The sequence below is a fragment of the Protopterus annectens genome, chromosome 2.part1 (genome assembly GCF_019279795.1).
Source record: "Protopterus annectens isolate FY-2018-M chromosome 2.part1, PAN1.0, whole genome shotgun sequence".
NCBI classification, from domain to species: Eukaryota; Metazoa; Chordata; order Ceratodontiformes; family Protopteridae; genus Protopterus; species Protopterus annectens.
The window spans coordinates 444,573,455-444,600,014 of NC_056729.1; the positions used below are offsets into that span (position 1 = coordinate 444,573,455).

Sequence of the window (26,560 nt, forward strand, 5' to 3'; positions counted from 1 at the left end):
ATATTCTGCTGGCAAGTTATCTGCTGCCAGTGAAGTGGATTTCAAATTCTTTAATAGTTTTGCAATAATTTGTTTTGGGACTGTCTGAAATGAGAATGCATTTACAATATTGCTTAGATTGTTGGGTGTTGGCATTGTGGGCTATTCTTAGTTGGTGCTAAAACACTTTCAGTAAAGAATAAATGCCATCATTCATTTTTCTGCACTCTCTAACCCCTGCCACTTCAAATAACCATCTCTTAGATTATAGTCTGCAAGGAAAGTATGAGTTCTGTTGCAGTTGCACAAAAAAAGTCTGTTTTCAGCAAAAGCGCCTTTTCACTATTTTCAATACAGGTGATCAGTAAACTAGGCAGACCTCCCAACTGTACCGAATTACTCGGTTTTTACCGAGTTTTGGGGTCCAAATGATGGGGTGCCACATTTCCCGAGTGGCACCCCTTAATTTCCGATTTTTCCCAGCTTTTGGTTTTGAATTTTTTTTTCGCGCTTTTCGGCTGACGTCATCACGTGCGCGATGACGTCAGCGCTGTCAGCCTGTCGGAATTGAGCTCAAAGGCTCACGTCCATACATTTCCGGCAGTTTGAATGGAACTATCTGCGCGGAGAACGGAGTGCTATGTACTGCTCTACAATCATGGATCTATCTGCTCTGCTGGTGCGAGAGAACAGAAAGGAACAACTGCTGCTGGCAGAAAAGGAAACTTAATTTCTGCAAGGAGAAGGAGTGGAGAAACAACTGATGCAAGCTGCAAGGACGGACTTGACTTCTACAGCCTGGTACTGCTTAAAAGTGAGTGAGAGAGAGAGAGTGTGTGTGTCTGCCCGCTGCCTCTTTCAATTCATTTAAGTAAGTTTTGTTAACGTAGTTTATCTTTAAAAAAAAATGTAATATTTAGTCATGCAACTAAAACAAATTATGGAGCTGATAAAGGGAGTCCAGGACAAGTCTCTCAACCAAATTTCTCGGACAGCTCAGATGGCCGTAATGTGTTTGCGAAATGACTAAATACCACCCAAATTGTTTAGGCTGTTGTTAAAGATTTTTGTTTTGTGAACACAAATATATTGGGGTGAGAGGTTTCTATAACCACGTGCATTATAAAAAGAGAGCTCATGAATGCACTTTTGCAAGGCTAAATGATAAAAAGCATTGAGTATTCAAAACGTGTAGTCTAATGGTGGTCAAGTCTTGCAAATAATGCAGAAAATAACTGACTCAGAACTGTGAGAATGTCTGTAAGGGACTCAGACTCTAGGATTTAAAGAATCTTGTTCGTACTCTGTGATATGAAGTACACTGATATCCCTTTGTGGAAAACCTCCCATTTTCTAATATATAATATTTCCATGAACTACTACATAGGCAGCAATCTACTTAACACCGAATGCGTGATAAGAGACCTTGGGACCCAGGTGGACAGTCATCTGTCCTTTGATAGTCACATCGCCACAGTAGTCAGGAAATCCTTCTATGTGGCACATCTCATCATAAAAGGGTTCTCTTCCAGGAAAAAAGAGGTCATTGTTCCCCTCTACTCGACACTCATTAGACCCATTATAGAGTACAATGCCCCTTGTGGAATGTACCTCACAAGACAACTGCAGCAGCTGGAAAGCCCACAGAAGTACCTCACAAAGAGGATTACTGGCCTCAAACAAATGCCCTACACTGACCGCCTCAAAAAACTCCAGCTTTACTCCATAGCATATCGCCTACTGCAAGGTGATCTCTGCCTAATATATAAAGCTATGTCAAACCCAGAGCTGTTGGACATGCTACACCTAAAGAAATCCCAATCCCTCCGAGCTACACGCTCCAGGGACCTAAACCTCGTCACCACAATAAACAGGACATGCTGGAGGGGTAGATTCCTGTCCCAGAGACTTTCTATACTCTGGAACAGGCTACCCATCTATGTCAAGCAAAGTTCTTCATTAGCACTCTTCAAGAAAAATCTTGATGAGTGTATGGGAAATAGGAAATACACCCCGGGGATCACTTCTATGTTTCTGCTCGACAGTGGCACAGGAAAATAACTTTCTTGAGTGGCGTAAGCCAGGGAACCTTGTTGGCTAGGCTTATGTAGGCCAATAGGCTAGTACCTACTTATGAACCTATATTCGTGGCATAGTAACGGTTACTGTGGTAACAGGCTGAAAAGGAATACCAAGACTTCTTTGTCTCCTGCAAGCATCCCTTCTCATCAGGTTCATAATAGTGTGAATTCCTTTAAGTGTTTAAATTACAAGGTAGTTGTATTAAAAACCACTTTCACTGAACCAAAAACTGTTTTTCTACAGTGGGGGGAGCCTCCACACCTAAGTTGTAGTAACTTCCCAGTTGTATAATCTTGTGGAAAGGGGCAAATTCATGAGTCACTGAAAGTGGCTTTTAGATGACCATTCAGCTACATCTGCACTTGAACTAACTGTTATCACTCAGTTTTTCCATTTCATCCTGTGAAATAAGCAAGCATTCCAAGGCAAACAGAGTGGTATGGCCTAAGTGGCATGTCCTGAGTCTGCCCTGTGGCCTCCTCACTCTGTGCCTAATCAGCAAAACTGACTCTTCTCAATCTAGAGGAACAATAGCTATGCTACAGGATCATCATGGGCTGGTTCTAGTCCCACACCAGCTAGATCAATTGATGACACAGCGGTGCAGCATGGGGGGGGGGGGGCTGCACTCCTGATTGTCATCTTCCAGCTGAGACCTTAAACTAAAATCCCGTTTGCTTGAGTTGATGGCACCTTTGGTGGGTATAAAAGATCCCAAGGCTCCTATAGAAAATAATAGGGAAAGTTTAAATAAAAAATAAGTAAATACAATAATTAAATCTCATTACAGTCCATCTGCCCATTTTGAGAACTGCCAAGTCATGAAACCTTCCAGCACTTATATCCATTCATGCTTAGAGTGGTGAAATACAGTGTTAATGCACTGTTGAATTATATTTGGGCTACTCCCTTCAAAAAATTGTAAACAGTGAACTTGTTCAGCATTTAAGTTTCTTATACGTATTTTATGGACTCTGGATTTTCCCCTCTGGATACACACACACACACACACACACACACACACACACACACACACACACACACACACACACACACACACACACACACACACACACACACACTCAATACTCAAGTTCTTGTGTAGTAACTGAAAAATGCATGGAAACAGAGCTAGAGATTTTGCCAGCTGGCTGCAGATTCTGTTTTGCATATTTGCAAAGCTAAGGGTTCGCTGCTACTTATTTGGACTTTGCAGAGACTAATGCATGGGAAATGGTTGGAAAGGGTTCTAGGAAGTTACAGACGGGTTTTCTCACAGGAGACAGAAAGCCTCACTGATTTCCCATCTGAACAAACATTGTAGTGGATCTCACATATCTTCTTTTTGTCAGTCTCGTTGGGATTTTAGTAATGTGAGTGAAATGCCAGCATAGCAGATAATAACAGTATTAAAACTGATTAGTGTGTGACCTTCTGAGGGGTTACAACACATATGGAGGTCTTTTGTAATCTGTAATAATGAATTAAATAAAGGTATATGGATAGAAGGGAAAGGAGGGGGTAGGTTTTGCTTTAATCAGCAGGACTGTGCATCTTACTGTCTAAATGAAGAGTTATCTTCATAAAATAATAAACTTCCCTCGGGATTTGGATGGGAACAACAACTTCTTTTCTTAGTTTTGGAGCTGCAGAAGAATGTTGGAAATACCCAAGTTCCTGTAGCACTTCTTGTCTTTTTTTGGAAGAAAAATGGTTTACATCTGAAGTAGCACTTCTTTTTGTCTTGTTTTGGAAGAAAAAATGCTTTACATCTGAAGTATAAAAAAAAAATAATATATAAAAAAAAAACCTTCAGGATTCTGTGTACTCAACAGATGCATTCCTAAAATTCTCATTTTTTTCACCCTCAGAGTTTTTGCTTAGAAAATGCCCATAATATACACCTCCCTGTTTGTTACTGTACATTTCATAACTACAGAAAGATGCATAGAACAAAGTGAAGCTTAAAGTACAATTACCAGATATAAACCGTTTTGTTTTCTTTACCTTATTGCCTATTTCCGCACTCTGCCTTCACTCACTCACATTTCTTACATCCTCTCTCCTTCTCAGTTTTATACTGTTGTTGTTCTGTTATTTCCTTCCTTTTGTCCTCTGTTGTGCTCCTTCTCTACCCATCTTTCCTTTTTTGTCACTCTTCTCTCTTTCCACTGGTTCTTAAAGCCTGTATGCTTGTCAGTGTTGTGGAGTATTTTCTATGGTGTGAATGTACTTTATTTCTTCAAGTGACAGCATGCATTAGTTGTGAGAAGGGAAGGTAGCTGTGGTAGGTACCACCGAAATCTGTGGTACTCACTGGAAATGAATGGTAAACTAGGAGGAGAACAGCACTGCACATCCGAGAGTCTGGTGGCAGGTTGCAGTGTATAAGAAAGAACATGAGACCTGTTAGAGGTGTCAGCAGTACGTATTTTTGCTTAGGGTGTATGCTAGCTAGGCTGATTTACAGGCTTCTTGGGGTCTAGTGAGGCAGATGACAGTTGTGGTGCTGGGCTGAGTGAGGAATGAGGTGCATCATCCTGCAGCTAACAGATTGGAGTACTGTTGCATCCACTCACAAGTGAGGAACCACTTATTTCCTGACACGGTTCCGTGAGAACTGGTTTGCTAGGCATCTAATAGAGTGGGTCTGTACTTACTGCTGTCCTGCTTAAGAGTGAGGGAGTGAAGAAAATCAGGAAAAAGAAGCTTCTGGGAGTAGCAACTCAGTAATGGTGAGCTTAACCTAAGGGAATGTTTATACTCGGACAGCCATCAGAGATGAAAGTAGCTCTAAAAATATTGTTTGGGCAGAGAAGTGAATGACAGGTATATGAAAGAAGAAAAAGTAGGAATGAGGTTGCTCATGTGCTGTGATACCAGTCCTTAATGTACTGCTGTCCAAGAAACGGCTAAACATTCTTCTACATCTGTAACCATACTTTTCTGTCTCTCTCTGGAGTTTGGTTGCATTCCTCACAACTGCAGTTATGGAAGTTGTATCACTTTTAATTGAAGGATGATTTAGCAGGGTCCTAGTAACTATAGACCAGTTATTTGCACATTTTCATTAGCAAAGCCATAGAGGCACAGGTTAATGGGTTTCATGCAGTGATCTGCATTATATGAACCAGTATACGTTCAGAAAAGGAAGCCTGTGTATAGTCTATGATGGGGTATACCATCTCATGTCACGGTAGAGACTGAACATGGTAGTTCTGTCAATGTGATATGCATTCATTCTGTTATGCCTTCGAAATTGTGTTACACAGGAAACTGGTCAAGAAACTGAGGCAGTACGATGAATTAAACAGAAAAAAATCCTTTAATCCTGCTTAGTAAATGGGAACAAAATGGTGATAAAAGAGGATAACTCTTAGGCCAATTAGTAGAAAGGTTGTTATTCCCTCAGTGCTGCTGATGAAACCATACCGTTCATTGCTTCACTGGGGTTATAATGTGTTACCTACATTGTAATGAGCTTCTTCCTAGAGAGGTGATCGGTAGGAGAATTTATGGGTTATATATGGCCATAGCAGGTGCACTGCAGACAGACTTTTGATAGTACTGATAGATGCTTGAAAAGTATAGCTGTACATATTTTCCTTCAGCATCAATAGGGTGTTATTGCACACCTGAGTGCTAGCTGGGGAATGGTAGGTAAAAGTAAAAATAAAAAAAAAACCCTCTTCTATAGGACTACAGGTGACCAGGTTGATGACTCCCTGACCCATCATCACTTGTAGTATTAGAGATCTGTAGGTAATCACTGTAGGGATAATGTGCTGAGGCTGGAGATGAAACTGGTATTCACGTAGACGGGGAGGGGGGCTATATCTGAAGCACTGAAGCAGAGGGTGAACTAAATAAAACTGAGAAAATGGGTCTGAGTACATTGACTGCTCCAGTCTAGTAGCTTGCTAAGGGCTATCTCTGGGGATGGTGTCCTTTAACTAGAGCAGTGCTGCATAATGTTCCTTCATGCTTCGTTTTTACATCTACCTTAACCCACCATGCAAGCTGGGCATGCTTTTCGCAAGAACCACAATGAAGACCTAGGAATCTAGGATATCGTGCACAGCCATGTAGGATATCGTGCACAGCCATGTAGGATATCGTTCACAGCCATAGTTTCATTTTTTGATACCCTTTGGCTTGGGGTAGATCATTCCCTGGGATCTAGCTTTAATATCGATGTTCTTCATCTCACATTGCTGCAGTCCTTACATATAGGTAGTCCGCTGTCCTCGGTCGGCCCGAATACCAAAGTATTAGGCTGACGTCGGTCAAGGCGCTTAAAACTGACATCAGGACGTCAGGGTACAAAAGCGCATGACCGACGTCATATCCTCAGTCTTTTTTGCCGCATGGTCCGATGCAGAAGCAGTGTTGCAAGTGCCGTTCGGCGTTCTGAAATTTTTCGAGTTCGGAGTTTCAGACCGAATCCAAGTTGGCTAAGTACCCCGTTGGGGAATATTTTGTTTTTTTCTTGCCTCAGTGTATTACCGGATGTCAGAAAAAGTAAATAATTGTATTTCTTGTGGGAAACAGATACCGCATAGGGATTATGATTCTTTGTGCATTCCTTGTTTGGGGCCTGAGCACGACGTAGTCGGGTGTCGCTTTTGTGCTAGGTTTAATAAGCGCACTATTAAGCGAAGGTTAGATTGTGCTAGGCTGGTCTTCGGTAAGCGGTGCAATTATAATATGCCGTCGGATACTCCGGCGCCGCTTAAGAAGCGCAAAGACAAAATGGTTAAACCCAGGCAAGAGGAGTCGTCCGTTCCGGACGCCGGTTCTTTAGAGGCTTCAGTGGAACTGGTGGTTCCGATGGAGGCTTCTCTGGAGTCTCAGGGGGAGACTTTGATTTTGCAGGATGTGGCCTCTCACGAGGCAGGTCAGGCTGAAGGGGCTTCTCAGGTTTCTGTACTCCCCTCCCTTCCCAGGGTGATTAGACCCTCTCCTTCTGTTTCCAAGGCTTCTTCCAGAGGCAGGCCAGGATTAGCTTCTGTTGGTGTCAGTCCTAGTTCAGCAGGGTCTGTGCCTAAGAAGCACATGCTTAAAATGGCAGAAGATTTGATTACTCTGATTAGAGGTTCTTTGCCCCCTCCTGATAAGAGGCCTAGGGTGGAGCCAGAGTTGGAAAGTTTTGAACAGGCTTCGGATGTTTCAGAGTCTTCGGCGGAAGACTTGCAGGAGTACACTCCTTACTTTGATTCTGATGCAGAAGATTCCACTCCTTCTGCTTCTCCTCCAGAGGATTTTTCTTTTTCAGAGACTTTTCATTCTATGAGGGAACATTTTAAGTGGGAAGGTCAGGACTTCTCTGATTCACGGAAAAGGCTTAGGGAATTTTTGTTTTTACCTCAACATAGACCCTTAGCTATACCCCCTGTTCTGGATGTTGTGCAAGATGTATTTTCAGAGGCTTCACTTAATCCTGATTCTCTGCCTCCTGCTCCTGTTAAACCGGATAGGTATTACAGGGTGCCTGAGGCTCATAAATATCTCTATAAGAGTCCTAGGGCGGACCCAGAAACTGTTAGTCAGGGACCTAAGGGTGTCAAGGCCTCTGTTGTAAAGAATCCGGTTCCTCTAGATAAAGAGGCCAGAGCTTTGGATAGATGGGGAAAGAAGGTCTATACTTCTTCTACCTTAGCAATGAGGGCTTTGAATTGCCAGTTTCATATGTTGAAATATCAAAATTTTCTTCTTTCACAATTGAAATCTAAGGTGGATGCTCTGGCAGAAGGAATTGACTGTAAAGAATTACAGGATTTGGTGCATGTCTCTGAACAGGTGGGTAAGCATTCTTTACAGTGTGGTTTTGATGCTTTGCAGGCCTCTTCTAGGGTGGCTGCCACTGGTTCAGTTCTTCGCAGGCACGCCTGGCTTAAGGATCAGAATTTATCTGACCATGTTAAGACAAGGATTTTGGATGCTCCTTTGCAGTCTGAAGTGTTGTTTGGTCCACCTGTGGAGTCAGTCTTGAAGAAATTGGAAGACAAGGCTAAGTCTATGCAGACTGTTAAAGATTTTTTGCAAGTTCAGCCTCCAAAGTTTAGTAGAAATTGGCCTGCTAAGGGGTGGACGTATCCTTCTTCTGATTCTCAGTCTAGGGGTAGATCTAGACGTGGTAGGGGCAGAGCTCAGAGTTCCTTCAGACCTAGAACATGGAGTTCACCTGCACAGTCTTCGAATGAGGGCAGGGGTCAGTCCTTTCGTAAACAGGCCCAATGACCTACCTTTTCAGCTGCCAGATTCTTCTTGCCTGGCAGCACCTTTGGGAGGACGGTTGGCACTCTTCAAGGAAAATTGGATTTTAATTACCCAAGACAAATGGTTATTGGATATCATACACCAAGGTTACAAGTTTTATTTCCATACCTTACCTCCTTTCAAAGGCATGCCAGACGTTCCTCCTCAGCAAAGACTAGAGGCTCACAAACAGATTTCTCTACTACTTCAAATAGGAGCTATACAACCGGTCCCTCTGCCAGAAGTGGGCCTAGGATTTTATTCTCGCCTGTTTCTAGTACCAAAGAAAGGGAACACGTGGAGACCAATTTTGGATTTATCTATCCTCAACACATATCTGGACATTCCCAAGTTCAAAATGTTGACGTTACAACAGCTTTTACCTCTGCTGGGCAAAGATCACTGGATGGTGACTCTGGATCTCAAGGAGGCTTATCTTCATGTTCCTATCAGGCCCAGTTGCAGGAAGTATCTGCGTTTTCGGGCTGGGATTTTTCATTATCAGTTCTCTGCATTGCCCTTTGGCTTATCTACTGCGCCTAGAGTGTTCACAAAGGTTCTGGCTCCAGTGGTAGCTTTCTTCAGGCTAAGAGGAATACAAATCTATCCTTATTTGGACGATTGCCTGATTCTGGCTCAAGGAAAGGAAGAACTTCTTCATCATTTACAGTATGTGATGGCAGTGTTAAGATGCCTAGGGTATTCTGTGAACGAAATAAAGTCCAGGCTAGTACCCTCTCAGGACATGTGCTTTCTGGGTGTGAGACTGAATACAGCATCCCAGATGGCCTTTTTGACCCCGGACAGACAAAAGAATCTTTCTCTTTACTTCCATCAATTGTCTCGTCAGTCCAGGCTGACTGCAAGGACAGTCCTTTAAGCCTTGGGGTTCATGGCATCTTGTATTCTGGTACTTCCCAATGCCAAACTGCATATGAGGAAGCTACAATGGTATCTCAAAAATGTATGGACGCAACACTGCCATTCAAAAGGAATTTTTGTGGTGGGCTCAGGAATGTCACCTAAACAAGGGACTCTCTGTGACCTGACCAGAGGCGAGTCAGATTCTTACGACAGATGCCTCAGACAAAGCTTGGGGAGCTCATCTAAATGGAAAATGGGTACAAGACACGTGGCCTGCCAGACTTCAACATTTACATATCAACTTGAAGGAGATGTTAGCAGTCCAATTTGCATTGATGGCTTTCAAGGATTTACTTCTTCCAGGGCAGGTGTTGATTCAAACAGACAACACAACTGTCATGTGGTACATCAACAAGCAAGGGGGGACACATTCTTACCCTCTATGCAGACAAGCAATGATTTTGTGGGAGACTGCTCTCAGTTTACAACTAAATCTTCAGGCAAGGTTTCTGCCAGGAGCACAGAACTCCTTAGCAGATGTGTTGAGCAGACAAATAGTGGATCCCCACGAGTGGAAATTGGATCCTCATGTATTTCAAAAATTGACAGTGTTATGGGGAACTCCAGACATAGATCTGTTCGCTTCTCCACTAAATTACAAGCTGCCAAAGTTTTGCACGAAAAGGTTTCATCCCACAGCTTGGAAAGTGGATGCTCTCTCATTCAATTGGAGCAATCTTCACGTGTATGCCTTTCCACCACTGCCTCTCCTCCCAAAGGTACTCCTGAAGGTCAGACAGGACAAGCCAACCATGATTTTAATAGCTCCGGATTGGCCTCGACAGTACTGGTACCCATTACTGAGAAGTCTGGTACGGGAGCCTCCATGGCCTTTGCCTTCGATTCCACACCTGCTGTCTCAGGAGAACAGTCATTTGCTCAGTGTCAGACTTCACTCTCTGCATCTAACAGCCTGGCATATTCTGTTTTAAACCCTGGAGGGTCTCAGCTTCCACAACAAGTTTTGAATGTTATTTTGGAGGCCAGAAGGCCTAGTACAAGGAAAGTTTATGCAGATAAATGGAGGAGATTTTTAATTTGGAGTACAGCAAAGGACCTTGATGTTTCTAAACCTAATTTAAGTGTTGCTCTTCAATACCTTACTGAGTTATTGGACAAAGGTTTGTCCTTCTCCTCTATAAAGATTCATGCTGCTGCAATTTCTGCTCACTATAACTGTGACCCACCATTATTTTCTCATCCTTTGTTTAAGCAATTCCTTAGAGGGGCAAAGAATATAAGACCCCCACGTAGAGCTCCTACTCCTGCTTGGGATCTCAATTTTGTGTTGGAGAAACTCACTCTACAACCTTTTGAGCCTGCAGCGACAGCCGACTTGAAATATTTATCATGGAAGACTGCTTTTTTGTTGGCCATTACCTCTGCGAGAAGGGTTTCTGAATTACAGGCCCTTATGGCGGTTGAGCCTTTCTTAATTTTCCACAAGGATAGGGTGTCTTTGTGTACTAACCCTTCCTTTATGCCTAAAGTGGTTTCTAGTGTGGCTTTAAACCAAACTATTCATTTGCCTACCTTTTATGCAAACCCCCAAAATAAAGGGGAGAAGATTTTGCACACTTTGGATATACACAGACAGTTGCGATATTATTTGAGCAGAACTAAAGGGTTCAGGCAGTCTCAGCAGTTGTTTGTTTCATTTGCTTTGGGTTCTCAGGGCAAACCTGTTTCAAAACAAACTATTTCTAAGTGGATTGGTTTTTGTATTGCATTCTGTTATTCCCATCATGGTAAGGAGATTCCAGCTGGAATTAGGCCTCATTCCACTAGGGCTACTGCCACTTCTACCGCTTTTTTAAGGGGGGTGGCTACTAAAGATATTTTGGAGGCAGCTACTTGGAGTTCAGTGCATACTTTCTCTAAGCATTACCACCTTCCACTTTACTCTAAATCTAGGGCTGGATTTGCCACTGCAATTTTACAGGGCATTTTGGCAGCTCCTAATGCTTTATAGTTTTGCCATCCTCCCTTACCTCTGCTTTGGGATTCTACCCATATGTAAGGACTGCAGCAATGTGAGATGAAGAACATAGTACAGTTTTGTACCTACCATAAATGTAGATGTTCGAAGATCCACATTGCTGCAGTCCAATTTACCCTCCCTCCTTCCCCTCTGTGGTTAGAGGTGGTTGTGTGGTTTGGGTTGTAAATATTGTAAATATGGTTAGGGCACGGGTGGTTGGTTGTTTTTTTGCTGTTTTTTGGCTTTGGCCTTTCTTTTTAGGGCCTTCTGACATCTGGGGCAAGAAAAGACTGAGGATATGACGTCGGTCATGCGCTTTTATACCCTGACGTCCTGATGTCAGTTTTAAGCGCCTTGACCGACGTCAGCCTAATACTTTGGTATTCGGGCCGACCGAGGACAGCGGACTACCTATATGTAAGGACTGCAGCAATGTGGATCTTCGAACATCTACATTTATGGTAGGTACAAAACTGTACTTTATATCGTTTTCTGCTAGAAACGATGGAGTTTGGACTTGGAGAATAGGTATTTGGACACCTAACCCCCCTCCCCCAAATATTTAGTCTATCACCAAGTTTAACCAATAAATTAATATATTTTGGCTTGTTTTGAGGACATTAGGTATCAGTCAGTAGAAAATAAAAAGTTACTCACCCTTGTCCCAAACAGGACAACCTATCCTTCATATTTCTGATACATAGAAGTTGATGCAGGGAATATCACTCCACTAGAATTCCTGTTTATCTTTGAATCATGTTTCTTCATCTTTTAGGTTTCTATCTCCCTCCCCATTGTCTTTCGATAGGTTCTACTGCAGTGCTATAATGGATTTATTTTTAGATGCTCTGCTGAATCATATTTCTTCATCTTTTAGGTTTTATCTCCCCCCATTGTCTTTCTGCAGTTTCTACTGCAGTGCTGTAATGGATTTTTTTAGATGCTGTGCTGTCGTTGCTGAGAAATGTTTTGCTTCTCTATCACCATCTTCACTTTGAGCTCAGAGAGAAAGGATTCCTCACAGCACTGCCACTGCTTTTCTAGTAGTTTTATGCATCAGCACTTGCCTGTGACTGTGCTAGTATACCTTTCTATTCAGCCTGTCTCTAGTCATGACCCTATTTATATAACTTGCACATTTTAGCATGAGATTGCTTGAGAATACTTTTGTAATTTCTACCATCACCATTGCTTTTCTGGAGGTGCTGCAGTAGCATTGTTGCCTCACAGTAAGACGCTGTCCGGTTTGATTCTCAGCTAGAGCGTCTTCTGTGTGGAGACATGCATGAATGGGCGTACCTTTGTTGAAGGTTGTGCGTCAGGGCTGTCAACTCGGCACATAAAAATCTTCTGCCAGTCATTAGCGGACCGGAGTTCCGCTGTGGCGACCCCTAACTGGGAAAAGCCGAAAGACACAACAACCATTGCTTTTCTGGAGCAGTTGTATAGTGCACTTTATTAGACAGTAATATAGGACTATCATACCCATTTTAAATTGTCTCAGACCACTTTACTTCTCTCCATGTTGTACACCAGTAATTCACTTTCATGTGCAGTGTTCATTTCTGAATCACCACTACCAGGTGTTACCTTCATGGTTTACACTCCACTGCAGTCAGTGCAGAGTTTCTGTAGATGTCTTTGGCATTTATGCTTCTCAAGGTTTCAGTGTCCTCCACTGCCTTCTTTTGAATCACTGAGTAATATGTATGTTTGTGGGAAATATAGTATAATCCATGTATTGTAGATGTAATATATTCATTTTTTCATGTTCTGCTTTTGATAGTTATTGCAGAAATCTTGTACATTGGTGTTGTCAATCATATCCTGTTAAGATTACTTCCTGCATGTTTTGGATCTTGGGGTACAGCACAGCCATGCAGGTTGATGTGAATATCATCTGTTGTTTTATTTCCATTGCTCTGGAGAACACAGTACTTGATCCTACTGTTTATGTTGGTGTTCCAGCATTTTTGCTTCACACCAGCTCTACTTTTCATTTGTTATAATTTGTTATTGTTTAGGATTTTATTTGCCTCAGCACCTTTTATTTGATTTATTGTGCAGCTTTTCTGCTTGTGAGTCAAGAAATAAAGATGTTTGGGGCAGCCACAACTGTGGAAAGAGTTAGACACCTGGGTCAAACAACAAAGCAAAAGTTCATCCTTTGATTAGGTTCCTTTTGTGTGTGTGTGTGTGTGTGTGTGTGTGTGTGTATGTCCTTTCAGATTATATGGTGTGCTAGGCTGCTATCGGAATAGTCTGAGGAAAGGATTTTCTTGAGATGTTGATTCAAACTGGCTGATGGTAGTCATTTTATCTACTATCACTCTCATATAGCATTTATTTTTTACCAGTTATAATTTGTAAACACTCATTCTGGATTTAAAGATATGGGTATGTCCCAGTGGAATCATATACACTTTCTTGGATTCCACATCTTGTTTCAGATGTGGACTGCATAAAATTTGTTTTGCCTTCCATGGTGCTGTGGGAGAGGTGCTGAACCCACTCTTAAGCCACAGTTTCTTTCACCCACAAATTCTGTGTCTTGGTGCAGGCGGGGTTGTGGCTGTCTTTTATCAGTGATAGAAGATTTGAAATCAGTTTAATAGAGATGATTTTGCTAGTTCAAGTTTTTCTGGCCTTCAGGCATGCATATTGAAATGTATATGCATAGTTGTAAGGGATTTGGTGCCTCTAGCAAAGTTTAGTATTCACCTTATGTGATCTGATTTTTTTTGTTTTCATTGTGCAATCCGAAACATACGCTGTTGACATGGATGCATGCAATGTTTGTCCATATTTTTATTCATTCTGAGTAACAAGTGTTACATGCTGCCAGAAGTAATCAGAAATAAAGAATTTTGTTTTTATTTAAGAAATGATTCAACTATAGATATCTGGTAGTCTCTCTGTTTAGCATAATTTATCTGAGAACTGAAAAATGTAGATTCAGAAATGTAACTTAATCCTGATTATAAGCAAAGAACCTGAGATTCCTGAAAATGTTCCATGTGCTAGATGTCAGCGTCTTGTAGGGAAGAAACCCCGATGGTAAATAATACAGGAGTTTCAAGAAGGAGAAAGAGAGTGGTGCAGTGCTGAGACAAAAGTTTCAGAATTACTGAGAACTGCGAAAGATTCTGATATATATGCTATTTATTCTTCACAAGAGTGCAGAGTCACTAAGTATATTAATGCTTATGTTAATGAATTACAGAATCAAGGAAAAAGCCTTGAAGTTGATGAATTACATGATTCATTAGATAAGAACAGACATATAGTATCAAAAAAAGACCATATATGAAGGGCAGAGATTATGGAGACAATCAGATTTTATGTTAAGCAAAGCAGTTGATGCCCATCTGTGTAGTGTAGAGGGATAAAGCTTCTAAGAGCCAAGTTGGGAGGGTTGAGATTGAGTGACAATAGTCAGCTCACCCAAAGTAAGGGAGGGTAGTGGCTTGTTCCTGTTTCCATACCCCCACGCATCTGCATAGAGGCATATGTGGTAGTATAGTGGTCACTTGGCTAGGAGACTGTACTCTGTATGAAGCTGGGATGACTTACATGGGCAAATTCATTATCTCTCTCTCTGGCAGCAACATATATTGGAAGTACCTGCTTCTGGAGTCAGGTCAGGTATGGATGAGGAGCTTCGTGACTTGGCAAACTCATTTGCTCCCTAACTGCTGACTTTTGTCACTGAGCAATGGATAGACCAATACAGGAAGTTAATGGGGATCACATGGTTCTTGTCTTGATTGCAGAGCAAATGGTCCTGTCTCTTATCCCACATAAAAAAAAAAAAGAAATAATATAGTTCAGAGTATGTGTTAGACTGGGTCATGTGGATAAAAAGTTAAGCAGTTGATTTATGCAGAGCAGAATTACTGTGCCACAGTTATGAGCTCATGGGAATGTTTGATGTGTAGAGTGACTTTTTTAGACATAACATGTGAAACTGATGCCATGTAGCCTAAAATTACTCAAATATGGCTAGAAGTGAAAAGTGGTGCAGTGAAAACATGGTTAAGCAGGTTTGGCAGCCACGGTGGTGCAGCGGTTAGCGTTACCGTCTCACAGCAAGAGGTTCTCCAGTTCAATCCTCGGTTGGGGTGCCTACTGTGCAGAGTCTGCATGTCCTCCATGTGATCGCATGGGTGTCCTTTGGGTGCTTCGGTTTCCTTCCACAGCCCAAAGACATGCTGTACGTGGATTGGACCCTCTAAAATTGGCCCTAGGTGTGAGTGCATGCGTGTGTGCCTTTTGTGGAAGGTTGGACACCGGGCTGGCAACTCCACACCATAAAAATTCCACTGCCAATCATGCATGGACAGGTGCTTCACTGTGGCGACCCCTAACCGTGAAAAGCCAAAAGAGGAAGTTAGAATCTAAATAAGAAAGAACAGGTGGAGCAGGTATGGTTATAACCATAATTAAAAAGAAAACTCATGTAATCAAATATGTAGAAGCTGGTGGAAAATCACTTTGCAAAAATGTAAACAATTCAAGTAATGAATTTTTAGCCAAAAGAGATTGCACGTGTGGCAACAAAGGCCGTCATGAAAGTCAGTTAATTGCTGGTATGATTGTATTCAAAATATATACAGATAGTGTGCAAGGTAAAAGTACTGAAAAGCTGTCAGAAAATGAGTTGGAAATATGGGAAGAAAAGCTTAAAAGTGATAACTGCAGTGTGGTATTTAAACGGGATATTGGTGCAAAGTGCAATGTAATGCTTGCTTAAAATTTTGCATCAGTGGGTCTGAAGCAGTCGTTTTGTAAATTATTTACTTAATCTGATCATTATATAAAACTGAAATATTGGAAAGTACTAACACATGAATATAAGAAAGAGAAACAATTGATGTAATGCGTTATTTGACTTGTGAAAGGGATAGCACAGTGAGAAAAAGCAGTAAAACTATGGGTCAGAAAATATTCAGTCTATGATTTGCTTTAAGAGTATGAAATTTGTATACTGGCTTTGACTGTCTACTAGGACTTTATAATATTCAAATAGATCCTGACATTTTACAAGCAGAGCATGCTCCAAGGACACTTCTGTTAATTTTGTGAATTAGCTCTGAAAAGGAATTGAATTGCTTTGAAAAAAAGCTGCCTGCTGAATGTGTTATCAACATAGTTACTGTTACAAACCAAATCGGATTCACATTGATATAGTTCCACGAGATCTAAATAAAGCTGCAAAACAGATGACTCTCTGCTTTGTGCATTTGAAGAGGTAATAACTGCCACCATAGGAGCAAAGTGTTCTTTTGTGCTTGATGAATACAAAGGTTTATGAAAAATGTAGAAGGACCAACAATACAATTCAGACCACTGCAAATCGAATCCACGGAAAGCCAATGTGTTGTAGAAAAAAACCTTAATCCAGACTTAGCGCTTTCACCAAACAAACTGTGGCATCATCAGAGTCAATAGTTCAAATCCAAGGACAGCAGGTTTAAATAGTATATTAATTAAGCCAATAATTCAATAATCCAATAATTAATTAATTAAACCCATTAACATCCTTAAAACAAACACACCCTGAATCAGTCCTTAATACCTAAAATGTAACACAATCATTCTACCCAGTCATAAAATATTATTAAAATTGTTAAAATTACATAAAACATTTACATCGTTTTTATATTCACACAATAATGTTTGTAATGATGAATGTAAAATTAAAATTAATAAATAACAAAAACCATTGCATTGAATTTTTGTTTAACCCTTATATCTCATATGATTTCTGTGTTCAGTTACTGCTGTCTACATTAGAGTTAGCGGAGTTTATCCCAGGTATGGACCATAACCTGACTCAAGACTCAGAGTCCCTCAAATTTCCTGTCTTTGTATGTTGTAGTCATTCCTTATGGCTAATTTTACTTCCCTTTCTTGTGTTGGTCTTATTGTTTTCAGTCAGCAGACATTTGGTTTGCCGTGGCAAAAACAAAGGGGTTTTTGTTACTTGTTCTCATTAGTCTTTAAAGGTCTGCAGTTGGGCTTTTTCTTCACCTTTAGACATCATCCATGCCAGTGGAACTAGGGGCATCACTGCTAATCATATCATCTGCTGGTTTGTACCGCTGTGTCTCACTAGTTAAGGTTTCTGCCTTATTAGACTAGAGCCCAGGGTTCAAATCAGATAACAGGTCATCATCTACAACCATCTACAAGTAATTTCAAGTTCTGTCCCTATCTGCATGTTTATTTTTGGGGGGGTGTAAGTTTTCTACTATCTCTTAAGGCTTTCTACCTTCTCCTAAATTATGGTGGCATTTTGGTTATTTACTGTTATATATGAATCTCCCTTGCCCTTGTTATCCAAATCTTGGCTGAAAGGGGTATGCAAAGGGCCATTTTATTTATTTTTTTGTTTTGTCCAAATAAAGATTTGTTTGTCCATGTCATATCCCAGATTATTGTCTAGACTGGCAAATTGAACAGTATAATGCATTCCATATCCAGAGGATTTAAGCAACAGATTGCATTTCTAGTTTGGCACTCCACCATTGTGCCATTTAAAGTCTGCTCTGCAATAGTATAACACATCCAGGTTTCAAAGAATACAGAATGTCCATGAAGAAGAATGAATTTTAAATCTGCCTGGGATAATTGTGGATGTTTATCTCTGTGTCATTAAGCCCTTTAGCAGTCTGGGCCTTCTCTGACCATTAGTGATTCATCCTCTATGTCATTGTCCTTATGTTTGGGTGTCTTCACTTTTCATATAATTTTCCCTTCACCACAGAGTAATAGATGACCTGGGTGGAGTTGAAGTCTAATGTTTTGTTGTGTCAAATTGTATGGCAGCTGTTCAGAAACTTCATTATATCAGTAGTCCTCCTTCCGCTCTGGTGCACGCTGACACACACGCACACACTTATGCAGCTCTTTAATTTCATCACATTTACAACTGGATGTCTCTGAATCTAAGTATGTTAATGATAGGCGGTTGTACTTAAGATATGTATGTAATTCTTCTTAGTGGGTAATGGATTCTGCCTTCACTGTTGAATATCAGCCTGACATTAACTGTTGTATCTGTTGCAGGCAACAAGATCATAAAACCACACAAAGTCGCATGAAATTAATATTCTGTTCTTGTTCACTGCATCTGTGACTGTCTTACTGGAACATGAGAGCTCCACTATTTACCTCTGTGGTCATTTTAGCTCCACCATTTGTCTCTGTGATCAGCTTTCTTTAAGATGTGTTTTAGCTGAGACCTTATCAGGTCAGAACCCTCTTCTACACTGTGATATGTTTATATGTCAAAATTAATGTTAAGGTTTAAGCAACACTTTCCACTTTTCACCCATTCCTACATGTGGCTTAGATGACAGCAAATGCTGAACAAAGACCAATAGGCTATTACCCAGCTTACCTATATGTACCTAATGTTTACCCATTTAAAGTGGATTTGCTGTAAATGAATCAACGTTCCTTGCTTCTATTACTTCCTTTAGGAAGTAAGATGTCCTATCTGTTTGTCAGTGTAATGGAAAAAGGTGTTTCTGTAGGTAATCCCGTAACTGTCACTTAAGTTTATCTGTTAGGATAATTTAGGCCCTGTACTTTGGACAGTGAGCTAGGCCTCTTGTTTAGAGTTTCCATGCTCTGGACACTCATTTTCATATGAGCGCCCTCTCTGTTTTTGTCTGCACAAATCAGCACAGTGTTAGCAGCAGAAACTTTATATTAGATTGCTGAGGAAGCAGCTTCACGTCCTGCTCTTTTGTTTTTAGTTGACCTTTTTGTGGGTTTTTTTTTTTTTGCATTAGGGTAGTTGCTGTCAGACAGAGTAGCAGAAACTTTATATTAGATTGCTGAGGAAGCAGCTTCACATCCTGCTCTTTTGTTTTTAGTTGACCTTTTTGTGTGTTTTTTTTTTTTTTTTGCATTAGGGTAGTTGCTGTCAGACAGAGAAGCAAACAGAGATGTGTTTCTAGAATAGTCCAGTTTAAGAAAAAATGATATTGTAAAATTAATTATAGTGATTCATGTAGTAATCTAACAAAGCTTACTAATGTCTTTTGCTAGTTCCTTTTTTACCATGTTGTGCTAGCATGTGGTGTTTACAGTACAGGATTCTGATGCGTCAGGCACATGTAAATTTGCCAGAAGAGATAAAACAAATCCCGAGTCTGGATGTCAATTAATATAACGATGTACTTAATGCTGAGTAGTGAAGAGATAAACGGTTGAAAAAGTAACAATTATCAGGGAGGAAAGATATACTTTGTGTAGTTCATAAAGAAATGTTTTATTGGACTAGGATAGGGGCCTGTCAGTTCTAGTGCCATATGCCTTTTTGTTTGATATTGGACTAGGACAGGGGCCTGTCAGTTCTAGTGCATTATGCCTTTTTGTTTGATATTGGCAGCAGGTGATTGTTTACTTGAAAGGCTGGCTTTTCTAGGGGGAGTCCACACCAGACATGAGACTAAGGTCTGATTTGGTTTAGCTCAGTCTCCCCCCAACACACACATTTTTTTTTTAATTGAGAGCCACTACATTAGTCCATAGATGGTGGCAGCTTGTTGCTCATACTGCTCAGCTTTCCACATTTTCACTGAATATTCAGATTTTTGTCTTATATTTTGGTCTCTTCCTCATAAAATTTGTAGTTTTCTGGCAAACCACTTAGGGTTGAATTCATTATATATTGACACACGTTTGAGTTTCAGACTACATATCCTCCACAAAATGCATGTTAACACAAATTCTGTTATTCTAGCAACTTTCTAAGTTTATAAGAACAATATTTAAAATCTGTCCCTGTTTTTGGGTCTTTGTCCCCCAATTATTTTAGGCTTTGTCCAGATTTCTAGCACTTAGAGGTTGAGATGTATGTTGTTGCCTCTTTACTAGTTTCTACATTCCGCCCCCTACTGATAATGGAACCTTACTGCGTTGTATTGATCAATTACATCTGTTTCTGCATGATGTGTGTCATCAGATTACTGCAAAGGGTTCACTAGGAGGAGTCCAGACCAGATCTGGTAATGGCATCATGGAAATGAGGGACTGCATTTATTTGTAGCTAAAGTCTTAACTGACATTAAAGAGAAGTACTTTCAGTGCCTTTGTTGAACTTAAGACAATTTCTGCTTGAAATTTATTGATGTCATGAACACTAACCATCCAAAAAAAATTGCAGAAGTGTCCCAAACTAATTAACGGGGTAAAGATTAAGTGATTATTAAAAGAAGCTTTCAGTGTATTGCTTTATTTTTTGAGGGTGGAGGATATTTTTATAGAATTTGCTTTTACAGGGCAGGTTATATGAATATTTAGTTAACATTTTTCTCAGACGTACCCGATTTCAGAAAAACGATACATTGCGGGGTGTCTTATATCAACAAAATTAAGGAAAGTCAGTAGGATATACTGTTTTGGTACTGCAAATTTGTAGTTTCTTCATCTTAATCATGCAAAATAGCTTGTGATAGCAATTATAAGATATTTAATGGTACCTCTGGGTTTTTAACCCAATGGTTTGGGGGTCTTCACAGGTCATTATGATGAAATATTAATATTTGATTGACAACAAAGTCTTGGCAAGAGAGAAAGAGAGCAGGACTAGCCTTATAGAAGATTGGCTTTATAACAGACTGTGAGTATTGCATGAAGCTGACATCTCATGTTTTTTTTTTACTTAGGCAGATGTACTGATTGAACAGATTCGACATCACTTCCACGAAGTGTCTCTTGAATATGTTTGTAAGATGCAAGAAATCCAAGAACGTAAGAAATTTGAGTTTGTGGAACCAGTAAGTAATTTATGTTTTGTATCAAACATTTGGAAAGACAAACTGCAAATTCTGATAAACAGCAGAACTTAAGGCAGTAGCTTTCTAGACAAATGTACAGCATCCCATACACATAATATGCACATATGAAAAGGCAGCAAGAGAGGCAGTCTGTTTTGTTCTAGTTACTGAAATTAGCTGTTGTCTGCACCAGCACCTCCCATTGTCATTATTTCGTTATTTCGTTCATCTCTTCGTAACACGCTAAGAGCTCCTCATTCTTCTCCACATGTTTCTTCTGCAGCTTCACCTCAATCTCATTCAACACAAATGTGTTCCTGTTTGCCTTGAGATAAACAACCTTTTTTTTAAGTTCTACATACATTTTAAGAACTAAAGCTGCTTCCCACACTCGCACAAAGTATCATAAGACCAATATACCTTTTCCTTCAAAATAAAACAAGCAATAAAGAACAAAAACAAACCTCTCTGGTCTTTCTCTAATACGGTCACCCCTCACATCATCTCAATGATTCCTGTCAGAACCTTATCCATAAACTCTCTTTTCCTTTCATCCTGAATAACCTTCAGGCATACATATAGTTTCCTACCCATAGTCCTTACCCTAAGTGTAGTCCCACATGTCATACGTCTAACTCATCAGAGCCTTTTCCAGGAACTTTTATTCTGCATAAACTTCATTTACACACACTTTTCCAGATGCGCTCTTACCATTGCCCTGTGTAGTTGCATAATAACTTTCCCACCAGCGGAACTTGAGCACTTGACTTGCTAAGGCTTGGATGTACATTTATCTGTATAAAATATCTCTTTCAAGTAAATCATTTTTTTTTTTCAAACACGTCCCCACCCCCACCCCCATTGATGTCATCCCCAACAAAATATATTATCTTTTACTTGCTGCGATTAAAACTTAGCTGTCGCTTCATATCTCAGCCTTTCCAAATACTACTTAGGTTTTGCTCCATGTTCATAGTGTCAGCATAAGTATCGTCTGGAAAAAAATATACTTTATTAGGCTCTTGAATGTGTAAAAAACAGTAAAATAAAACTGGTCTTAACAAAAATCCAGAAGAAGCCCTTATATATATATATATATATATATATATATATATATATATATATATATATATATATATATATATTCACTAACAGGCAGTATCTCTAGTTTTACCCTCTGACATCTTGCTGTCTCTTAATTTGCCTTGTGTACTTACCTTGTTTTCCCTTACTAATACTAAAATAAACAAACATTCCATCAATGACATTATTCATGTCCATTTTCTAAGTTAACAGTCGTGAAAATTCATCATATTAGACAAATATGATCCGACTTCTAGGGGGATAACATGCTGTTACCTTTCCATATTCTCCTTAATTATTTCCCAACAAATTCCCATACTGCCCTTTTTAAACCAACTGATACATTACTGGTCATTGTACAGATTGCTGGTGCCTTATATATGAGAATTACTAGTAGATGGACATCTGCCCTTCTAGCCTAACTTCCAGAGCTTTCCGATGTCTATGGAGTAAAGCTAGTCTACTACTTTTGCCCAGGATATGAATTCAGTGAATGTCTAAAAGGGAGCAGGTTGCAGCACCTTCGTTTTTTTTTTCATTGTCATATGAGTCAGTCGTTGATTTGTATATATCTGTGTTATCTCTTTCCAGACAACTTCTATAGAAAGCTAAATACCCAATTTAGGAAATTTCTTGCTTATAACAACATTTCACCTTGTTTTTTTTTTTTTTATTTTTATTTTTCCTCACCATTATTCACACAGTACTGATATATTCCAATATTTCTATATTTTCACAACAAAGACTTCTAAATCAGTATCTACAAAATAAATTTCATAATCTAGTATTCCCAATACATTGCTAATTATACCCCTTTATTTTATTAAACACATTGGTTAGGAAGGATTTGTTAAGAATATTTATTTTTATGTAAAAACAGACACATAAAATCAGATAATAACATATTTCCACACTACCAAAAATACTCCATAGATCTATGCTTGTCCTGCCCTCCAGCTCACACCTACAACTCCCCAACCCTCACTAATAAATAGCTCCAGTTGCCAAAAAATATCTACTAACCTCCTCCTTTTAACTACCCCGCCTACTCTGACAAACCTAAAGCACTCCTATTTGGCACCCTAAACAATGATTGTTACATCCCTTAACTTCCCTGCTTGAGTCTTTCAGATCTCATGTGTCCTTCATCTACCTTAATTTCCTGTCCACCCAATCCCTATGCCTTAACCAGGTCTTTTGTCCTCAGTTTTGTGCCATTCCTAATGTGTATGTAAGCTGTCCAGTTCCCTTCCTTGCTTCCTCTATGTTTATTCATTTATGCTGCCTCTACCTGAATTTTCACACTTTTATACCATTTCCAGCCGCTAGGTTTGAGATCTCACAAAATATGCAGATATAATTCCCCAAGTAATAGTAATTTCCTTGCAAATATATTACTCCATATCATCCCAGCTTGCCCTCAAATTTCTATAACCTTCATTTATGACCTTCCAATGTATTATCTGATCTACATCATTTACCCATCATCACTAACAATAAAGCAATTGTCCCCCCTTCTCCTATAAATTCTAACTGGAGTCCTATGAAGTATTCCCAGTATCCATCTCCTGTCTGCACTATCAATTCCAGTGTTCTTGCCATCTTCCTCATCTTCTCCCAAAACATGTCTACATCTAAAATTCCCTCCTTCCTAATGCACTGCTTCTGCAATGTTACCAACACTTCAGATCTGTAGAAAAAATATCCTTCCTTTAAGAATTTCACACCCTCCCATAACCTTCCTCCTATATCTTGCTCTGCCCAAATCCCTCCTCTTACTGTGGTCTTTTGTTTAATTCCCCCCACATTATCATACAGTCATCTGTAAATCAACTTGTCTTCCTGGAATCCCAAACTCCTTCAACAGTGTATTCATATGGCAACATTCCTTCTTCTTGTTGTACTTCCCCAATTCACCTGCAAAGCTAATTCCTAGATTCTTCCACCTCACTACTACATGCCCCTTCTCACCAGTGATGTTCCCCAGATATTTCTTAACCTCCTATTCTCCACTTACCCATCTGTACAAATGTACAGTGTGCTTAGCATATCCCTTCCTTTTCCATTTTTGTTTCTTCATTACATAAACTCCATATCCTCCTGCCCCTTTAAAAACGTTGCAAGATTTGTAGTAGTAATATGCTTTCTAAAATCTAGAGCTCACTATCTGCCTTCTTTCCTGTCTGCTGTTGTCATGTTGTTACTAAACCTTCCCTGGCTACCCTTCCATATGAACCTGTCTCAGACTTTGTGTTTCCTCTAATACCCTCTGCTGGTTTCCTATTTGGATATATTTTCCAAGTACATAACATAGGGCAGAATCAGTTAAAGGATTAGTTCAGCAAGTCCCCTCAGTGTATTTACTTCCCTCCTATGAGTCTAGCATCTTACCCACATTTTGATGGAGATTTCTCCAATTTTCACTCCCTTGTTTGTCACAGTACCCCAAATACTTACAACCACAGATCTCCTACCACCCTTGGTAATCCTAAACATCTCTTTCCACTTTCCCATATCCTCAAAACTGCCAACTTCTCAAGATGAAAAACAACCTTGTCACCTTACCAAAAGCCACAAAAACTTGTGATATCACAGGCAACTGCCCACACCCATCTTGAAGACGTCACATGTAGAAGTCATTAGCAAACAACAACAAAAATCTTGACATCTACCCTGTCAGCTGCCCTAAACATTTTCCTTAATCTGTGTTCAAAGGTTTTAGTAGCAATCAAAAGCCCAAGAAACGAAAGACACCTGCAACTGGTATCACTCTGCAATTCTACTGTCCTTCTCAACCCTCTGTTAATGCACAGCCTTATCTAAGATTGTTTATAAAGTGCTTTAAAACCCTGCAACCATTAAACCCTGCAGACTAACACTACTAATAACTTGAACATAAAATCCCATGAAGCACAATCAAGATCTTTCTGGCTATCCACACACCCTTTTCCAACCTTCACTGCTCCTTCTGTTTAGTCCATTCAACAGCATTTACTAATGTTTTTCAATGATCAGTTGCACTATGCCTTCACAAAACCTGCCAGTTCTTTCCTAATAATTTTGAGTCGATACTTTTCCAGTCTTGCAGTTAGAACACTAGCAAATATCCCCACATCAACATTGCATTACAAAATTAATTTTGCTTGAATTTGAGAAATTTGTTGTGACTGGGCTGCTGTTAGTGGATTGACATTTCCAAAGTCTGTGACATTCCTGTAAAAATAGTATCACCTGCAGCACCTTTTTTCTCTCCTCCCCCAGAGCTGACCATCAGCTGCTACCGGCTCCTCTCTTTGTTCAGTGGGTCTACCTGACCCAGCATAGACCAGGGCCAGCAAGGAGATTAAGTATGTTAATGTAGCATCATATTGCTGCAAGGGTGTATATCATAACTGCATCCCCACAGCAGCCTTTGCAAGCTCTGATTTATTGCTGCGCTGGCAGGTGCATAGGGGCTTATGCACTTGTGCAACCTCTGATTAAAGGGCATAACCCCCTGTGACGCCCCTGCACTGGCCCAGTAAGCAAGAAGCCTCAATCCTCACTACTGGCAACACTGGGGAACGTACACACTGGGAGGATGACAAGTACACACACAGTAAAGTGCAATTTCCCTTAAGAGCTTACAGAGACCACAGTCAGTCTGGGGCTGGTTTCTGCCTCTTTCAGCATATCCCCAATAAGACTCCCCACTGGCACAGCTATAGAGTTGAGTCCTTAGCCAGGTTTCTAAGCCAAGTCCTGCAACATTCTCCCTGTCCAACCAGTGCTTCATGTCCCTGCCCAAGTAGCTGACACACACACTTTAAGATTTGTTTTATACCCACACACACCCGGGGAAGGCTGGCACAGGTTTACTAGCTATGCCCCCTTCTGCCCAGACTTTAAGGTAGTTACCACTGCCACCAGAACACCTTATCAGCTACTTTAAGGCCCTTAACAAAGGGTATCCAATCCTACTGTGTAATATCACTATTAATCCAAATGGTAGTCTGACCAAGAAGCAATCCTATTTAGGAGTGGCCTGTACAGTGGCACCAAATAGATATGCAACTACTCTAAAAGCTTAAATATGTCTCACAAATATCAGCCACAATGATAGGTTTAAATATATTTAATAATAAATAATAAAAGAACAAGACAATACTAAATATGTATTCACAGTGACTTCAGAGTTCAAAATCACAGGAAATATTTAAAACAGCATCACAGGATAATCTCAAATAAATACAGAAAACATCTAAACTAATCTTTACTATATTCCTTACTATATCTAAAAGAGTAAATATTCCCTAAAAAACCTCTTTGCAGCAATACAAGTGCAAATGTAGTGATGATGAGTGGATATTTCCGGGTCAAAGACAACATGCAAAATGCACAGTGTCCGTCTCTCTCTCTCTCAGAGAGTTCTTAAATTAATATCAAATATTACTGCTGGGTTAGCTTGGATGACATCACT

At 40.1% G+C, this 26,560-nt stretch overlaps 1 protein-coding gene across 1 annotated transcript in view; it reads left to right on the top strand.

Moving 5' to 3' along the window:
- Positions 1-26,560, top strand: part of ARHGAP10 (Rho GTPase activating protein 10) — a 2,173,597-nt gene that overhangs the window by 1,183,989 nt on the left and 963,048 nt on the right. The window contains exon 6 of the mRNA XM_044063456.1: positions 20,908-21,018. Coding sequence (XP_043919391.1) covers positions 20,908-21,018 — 111 coding nt within the window. The remainder of the gene's footprint in view (positions 1-20,907; positions 21,019-26,560) is intronic.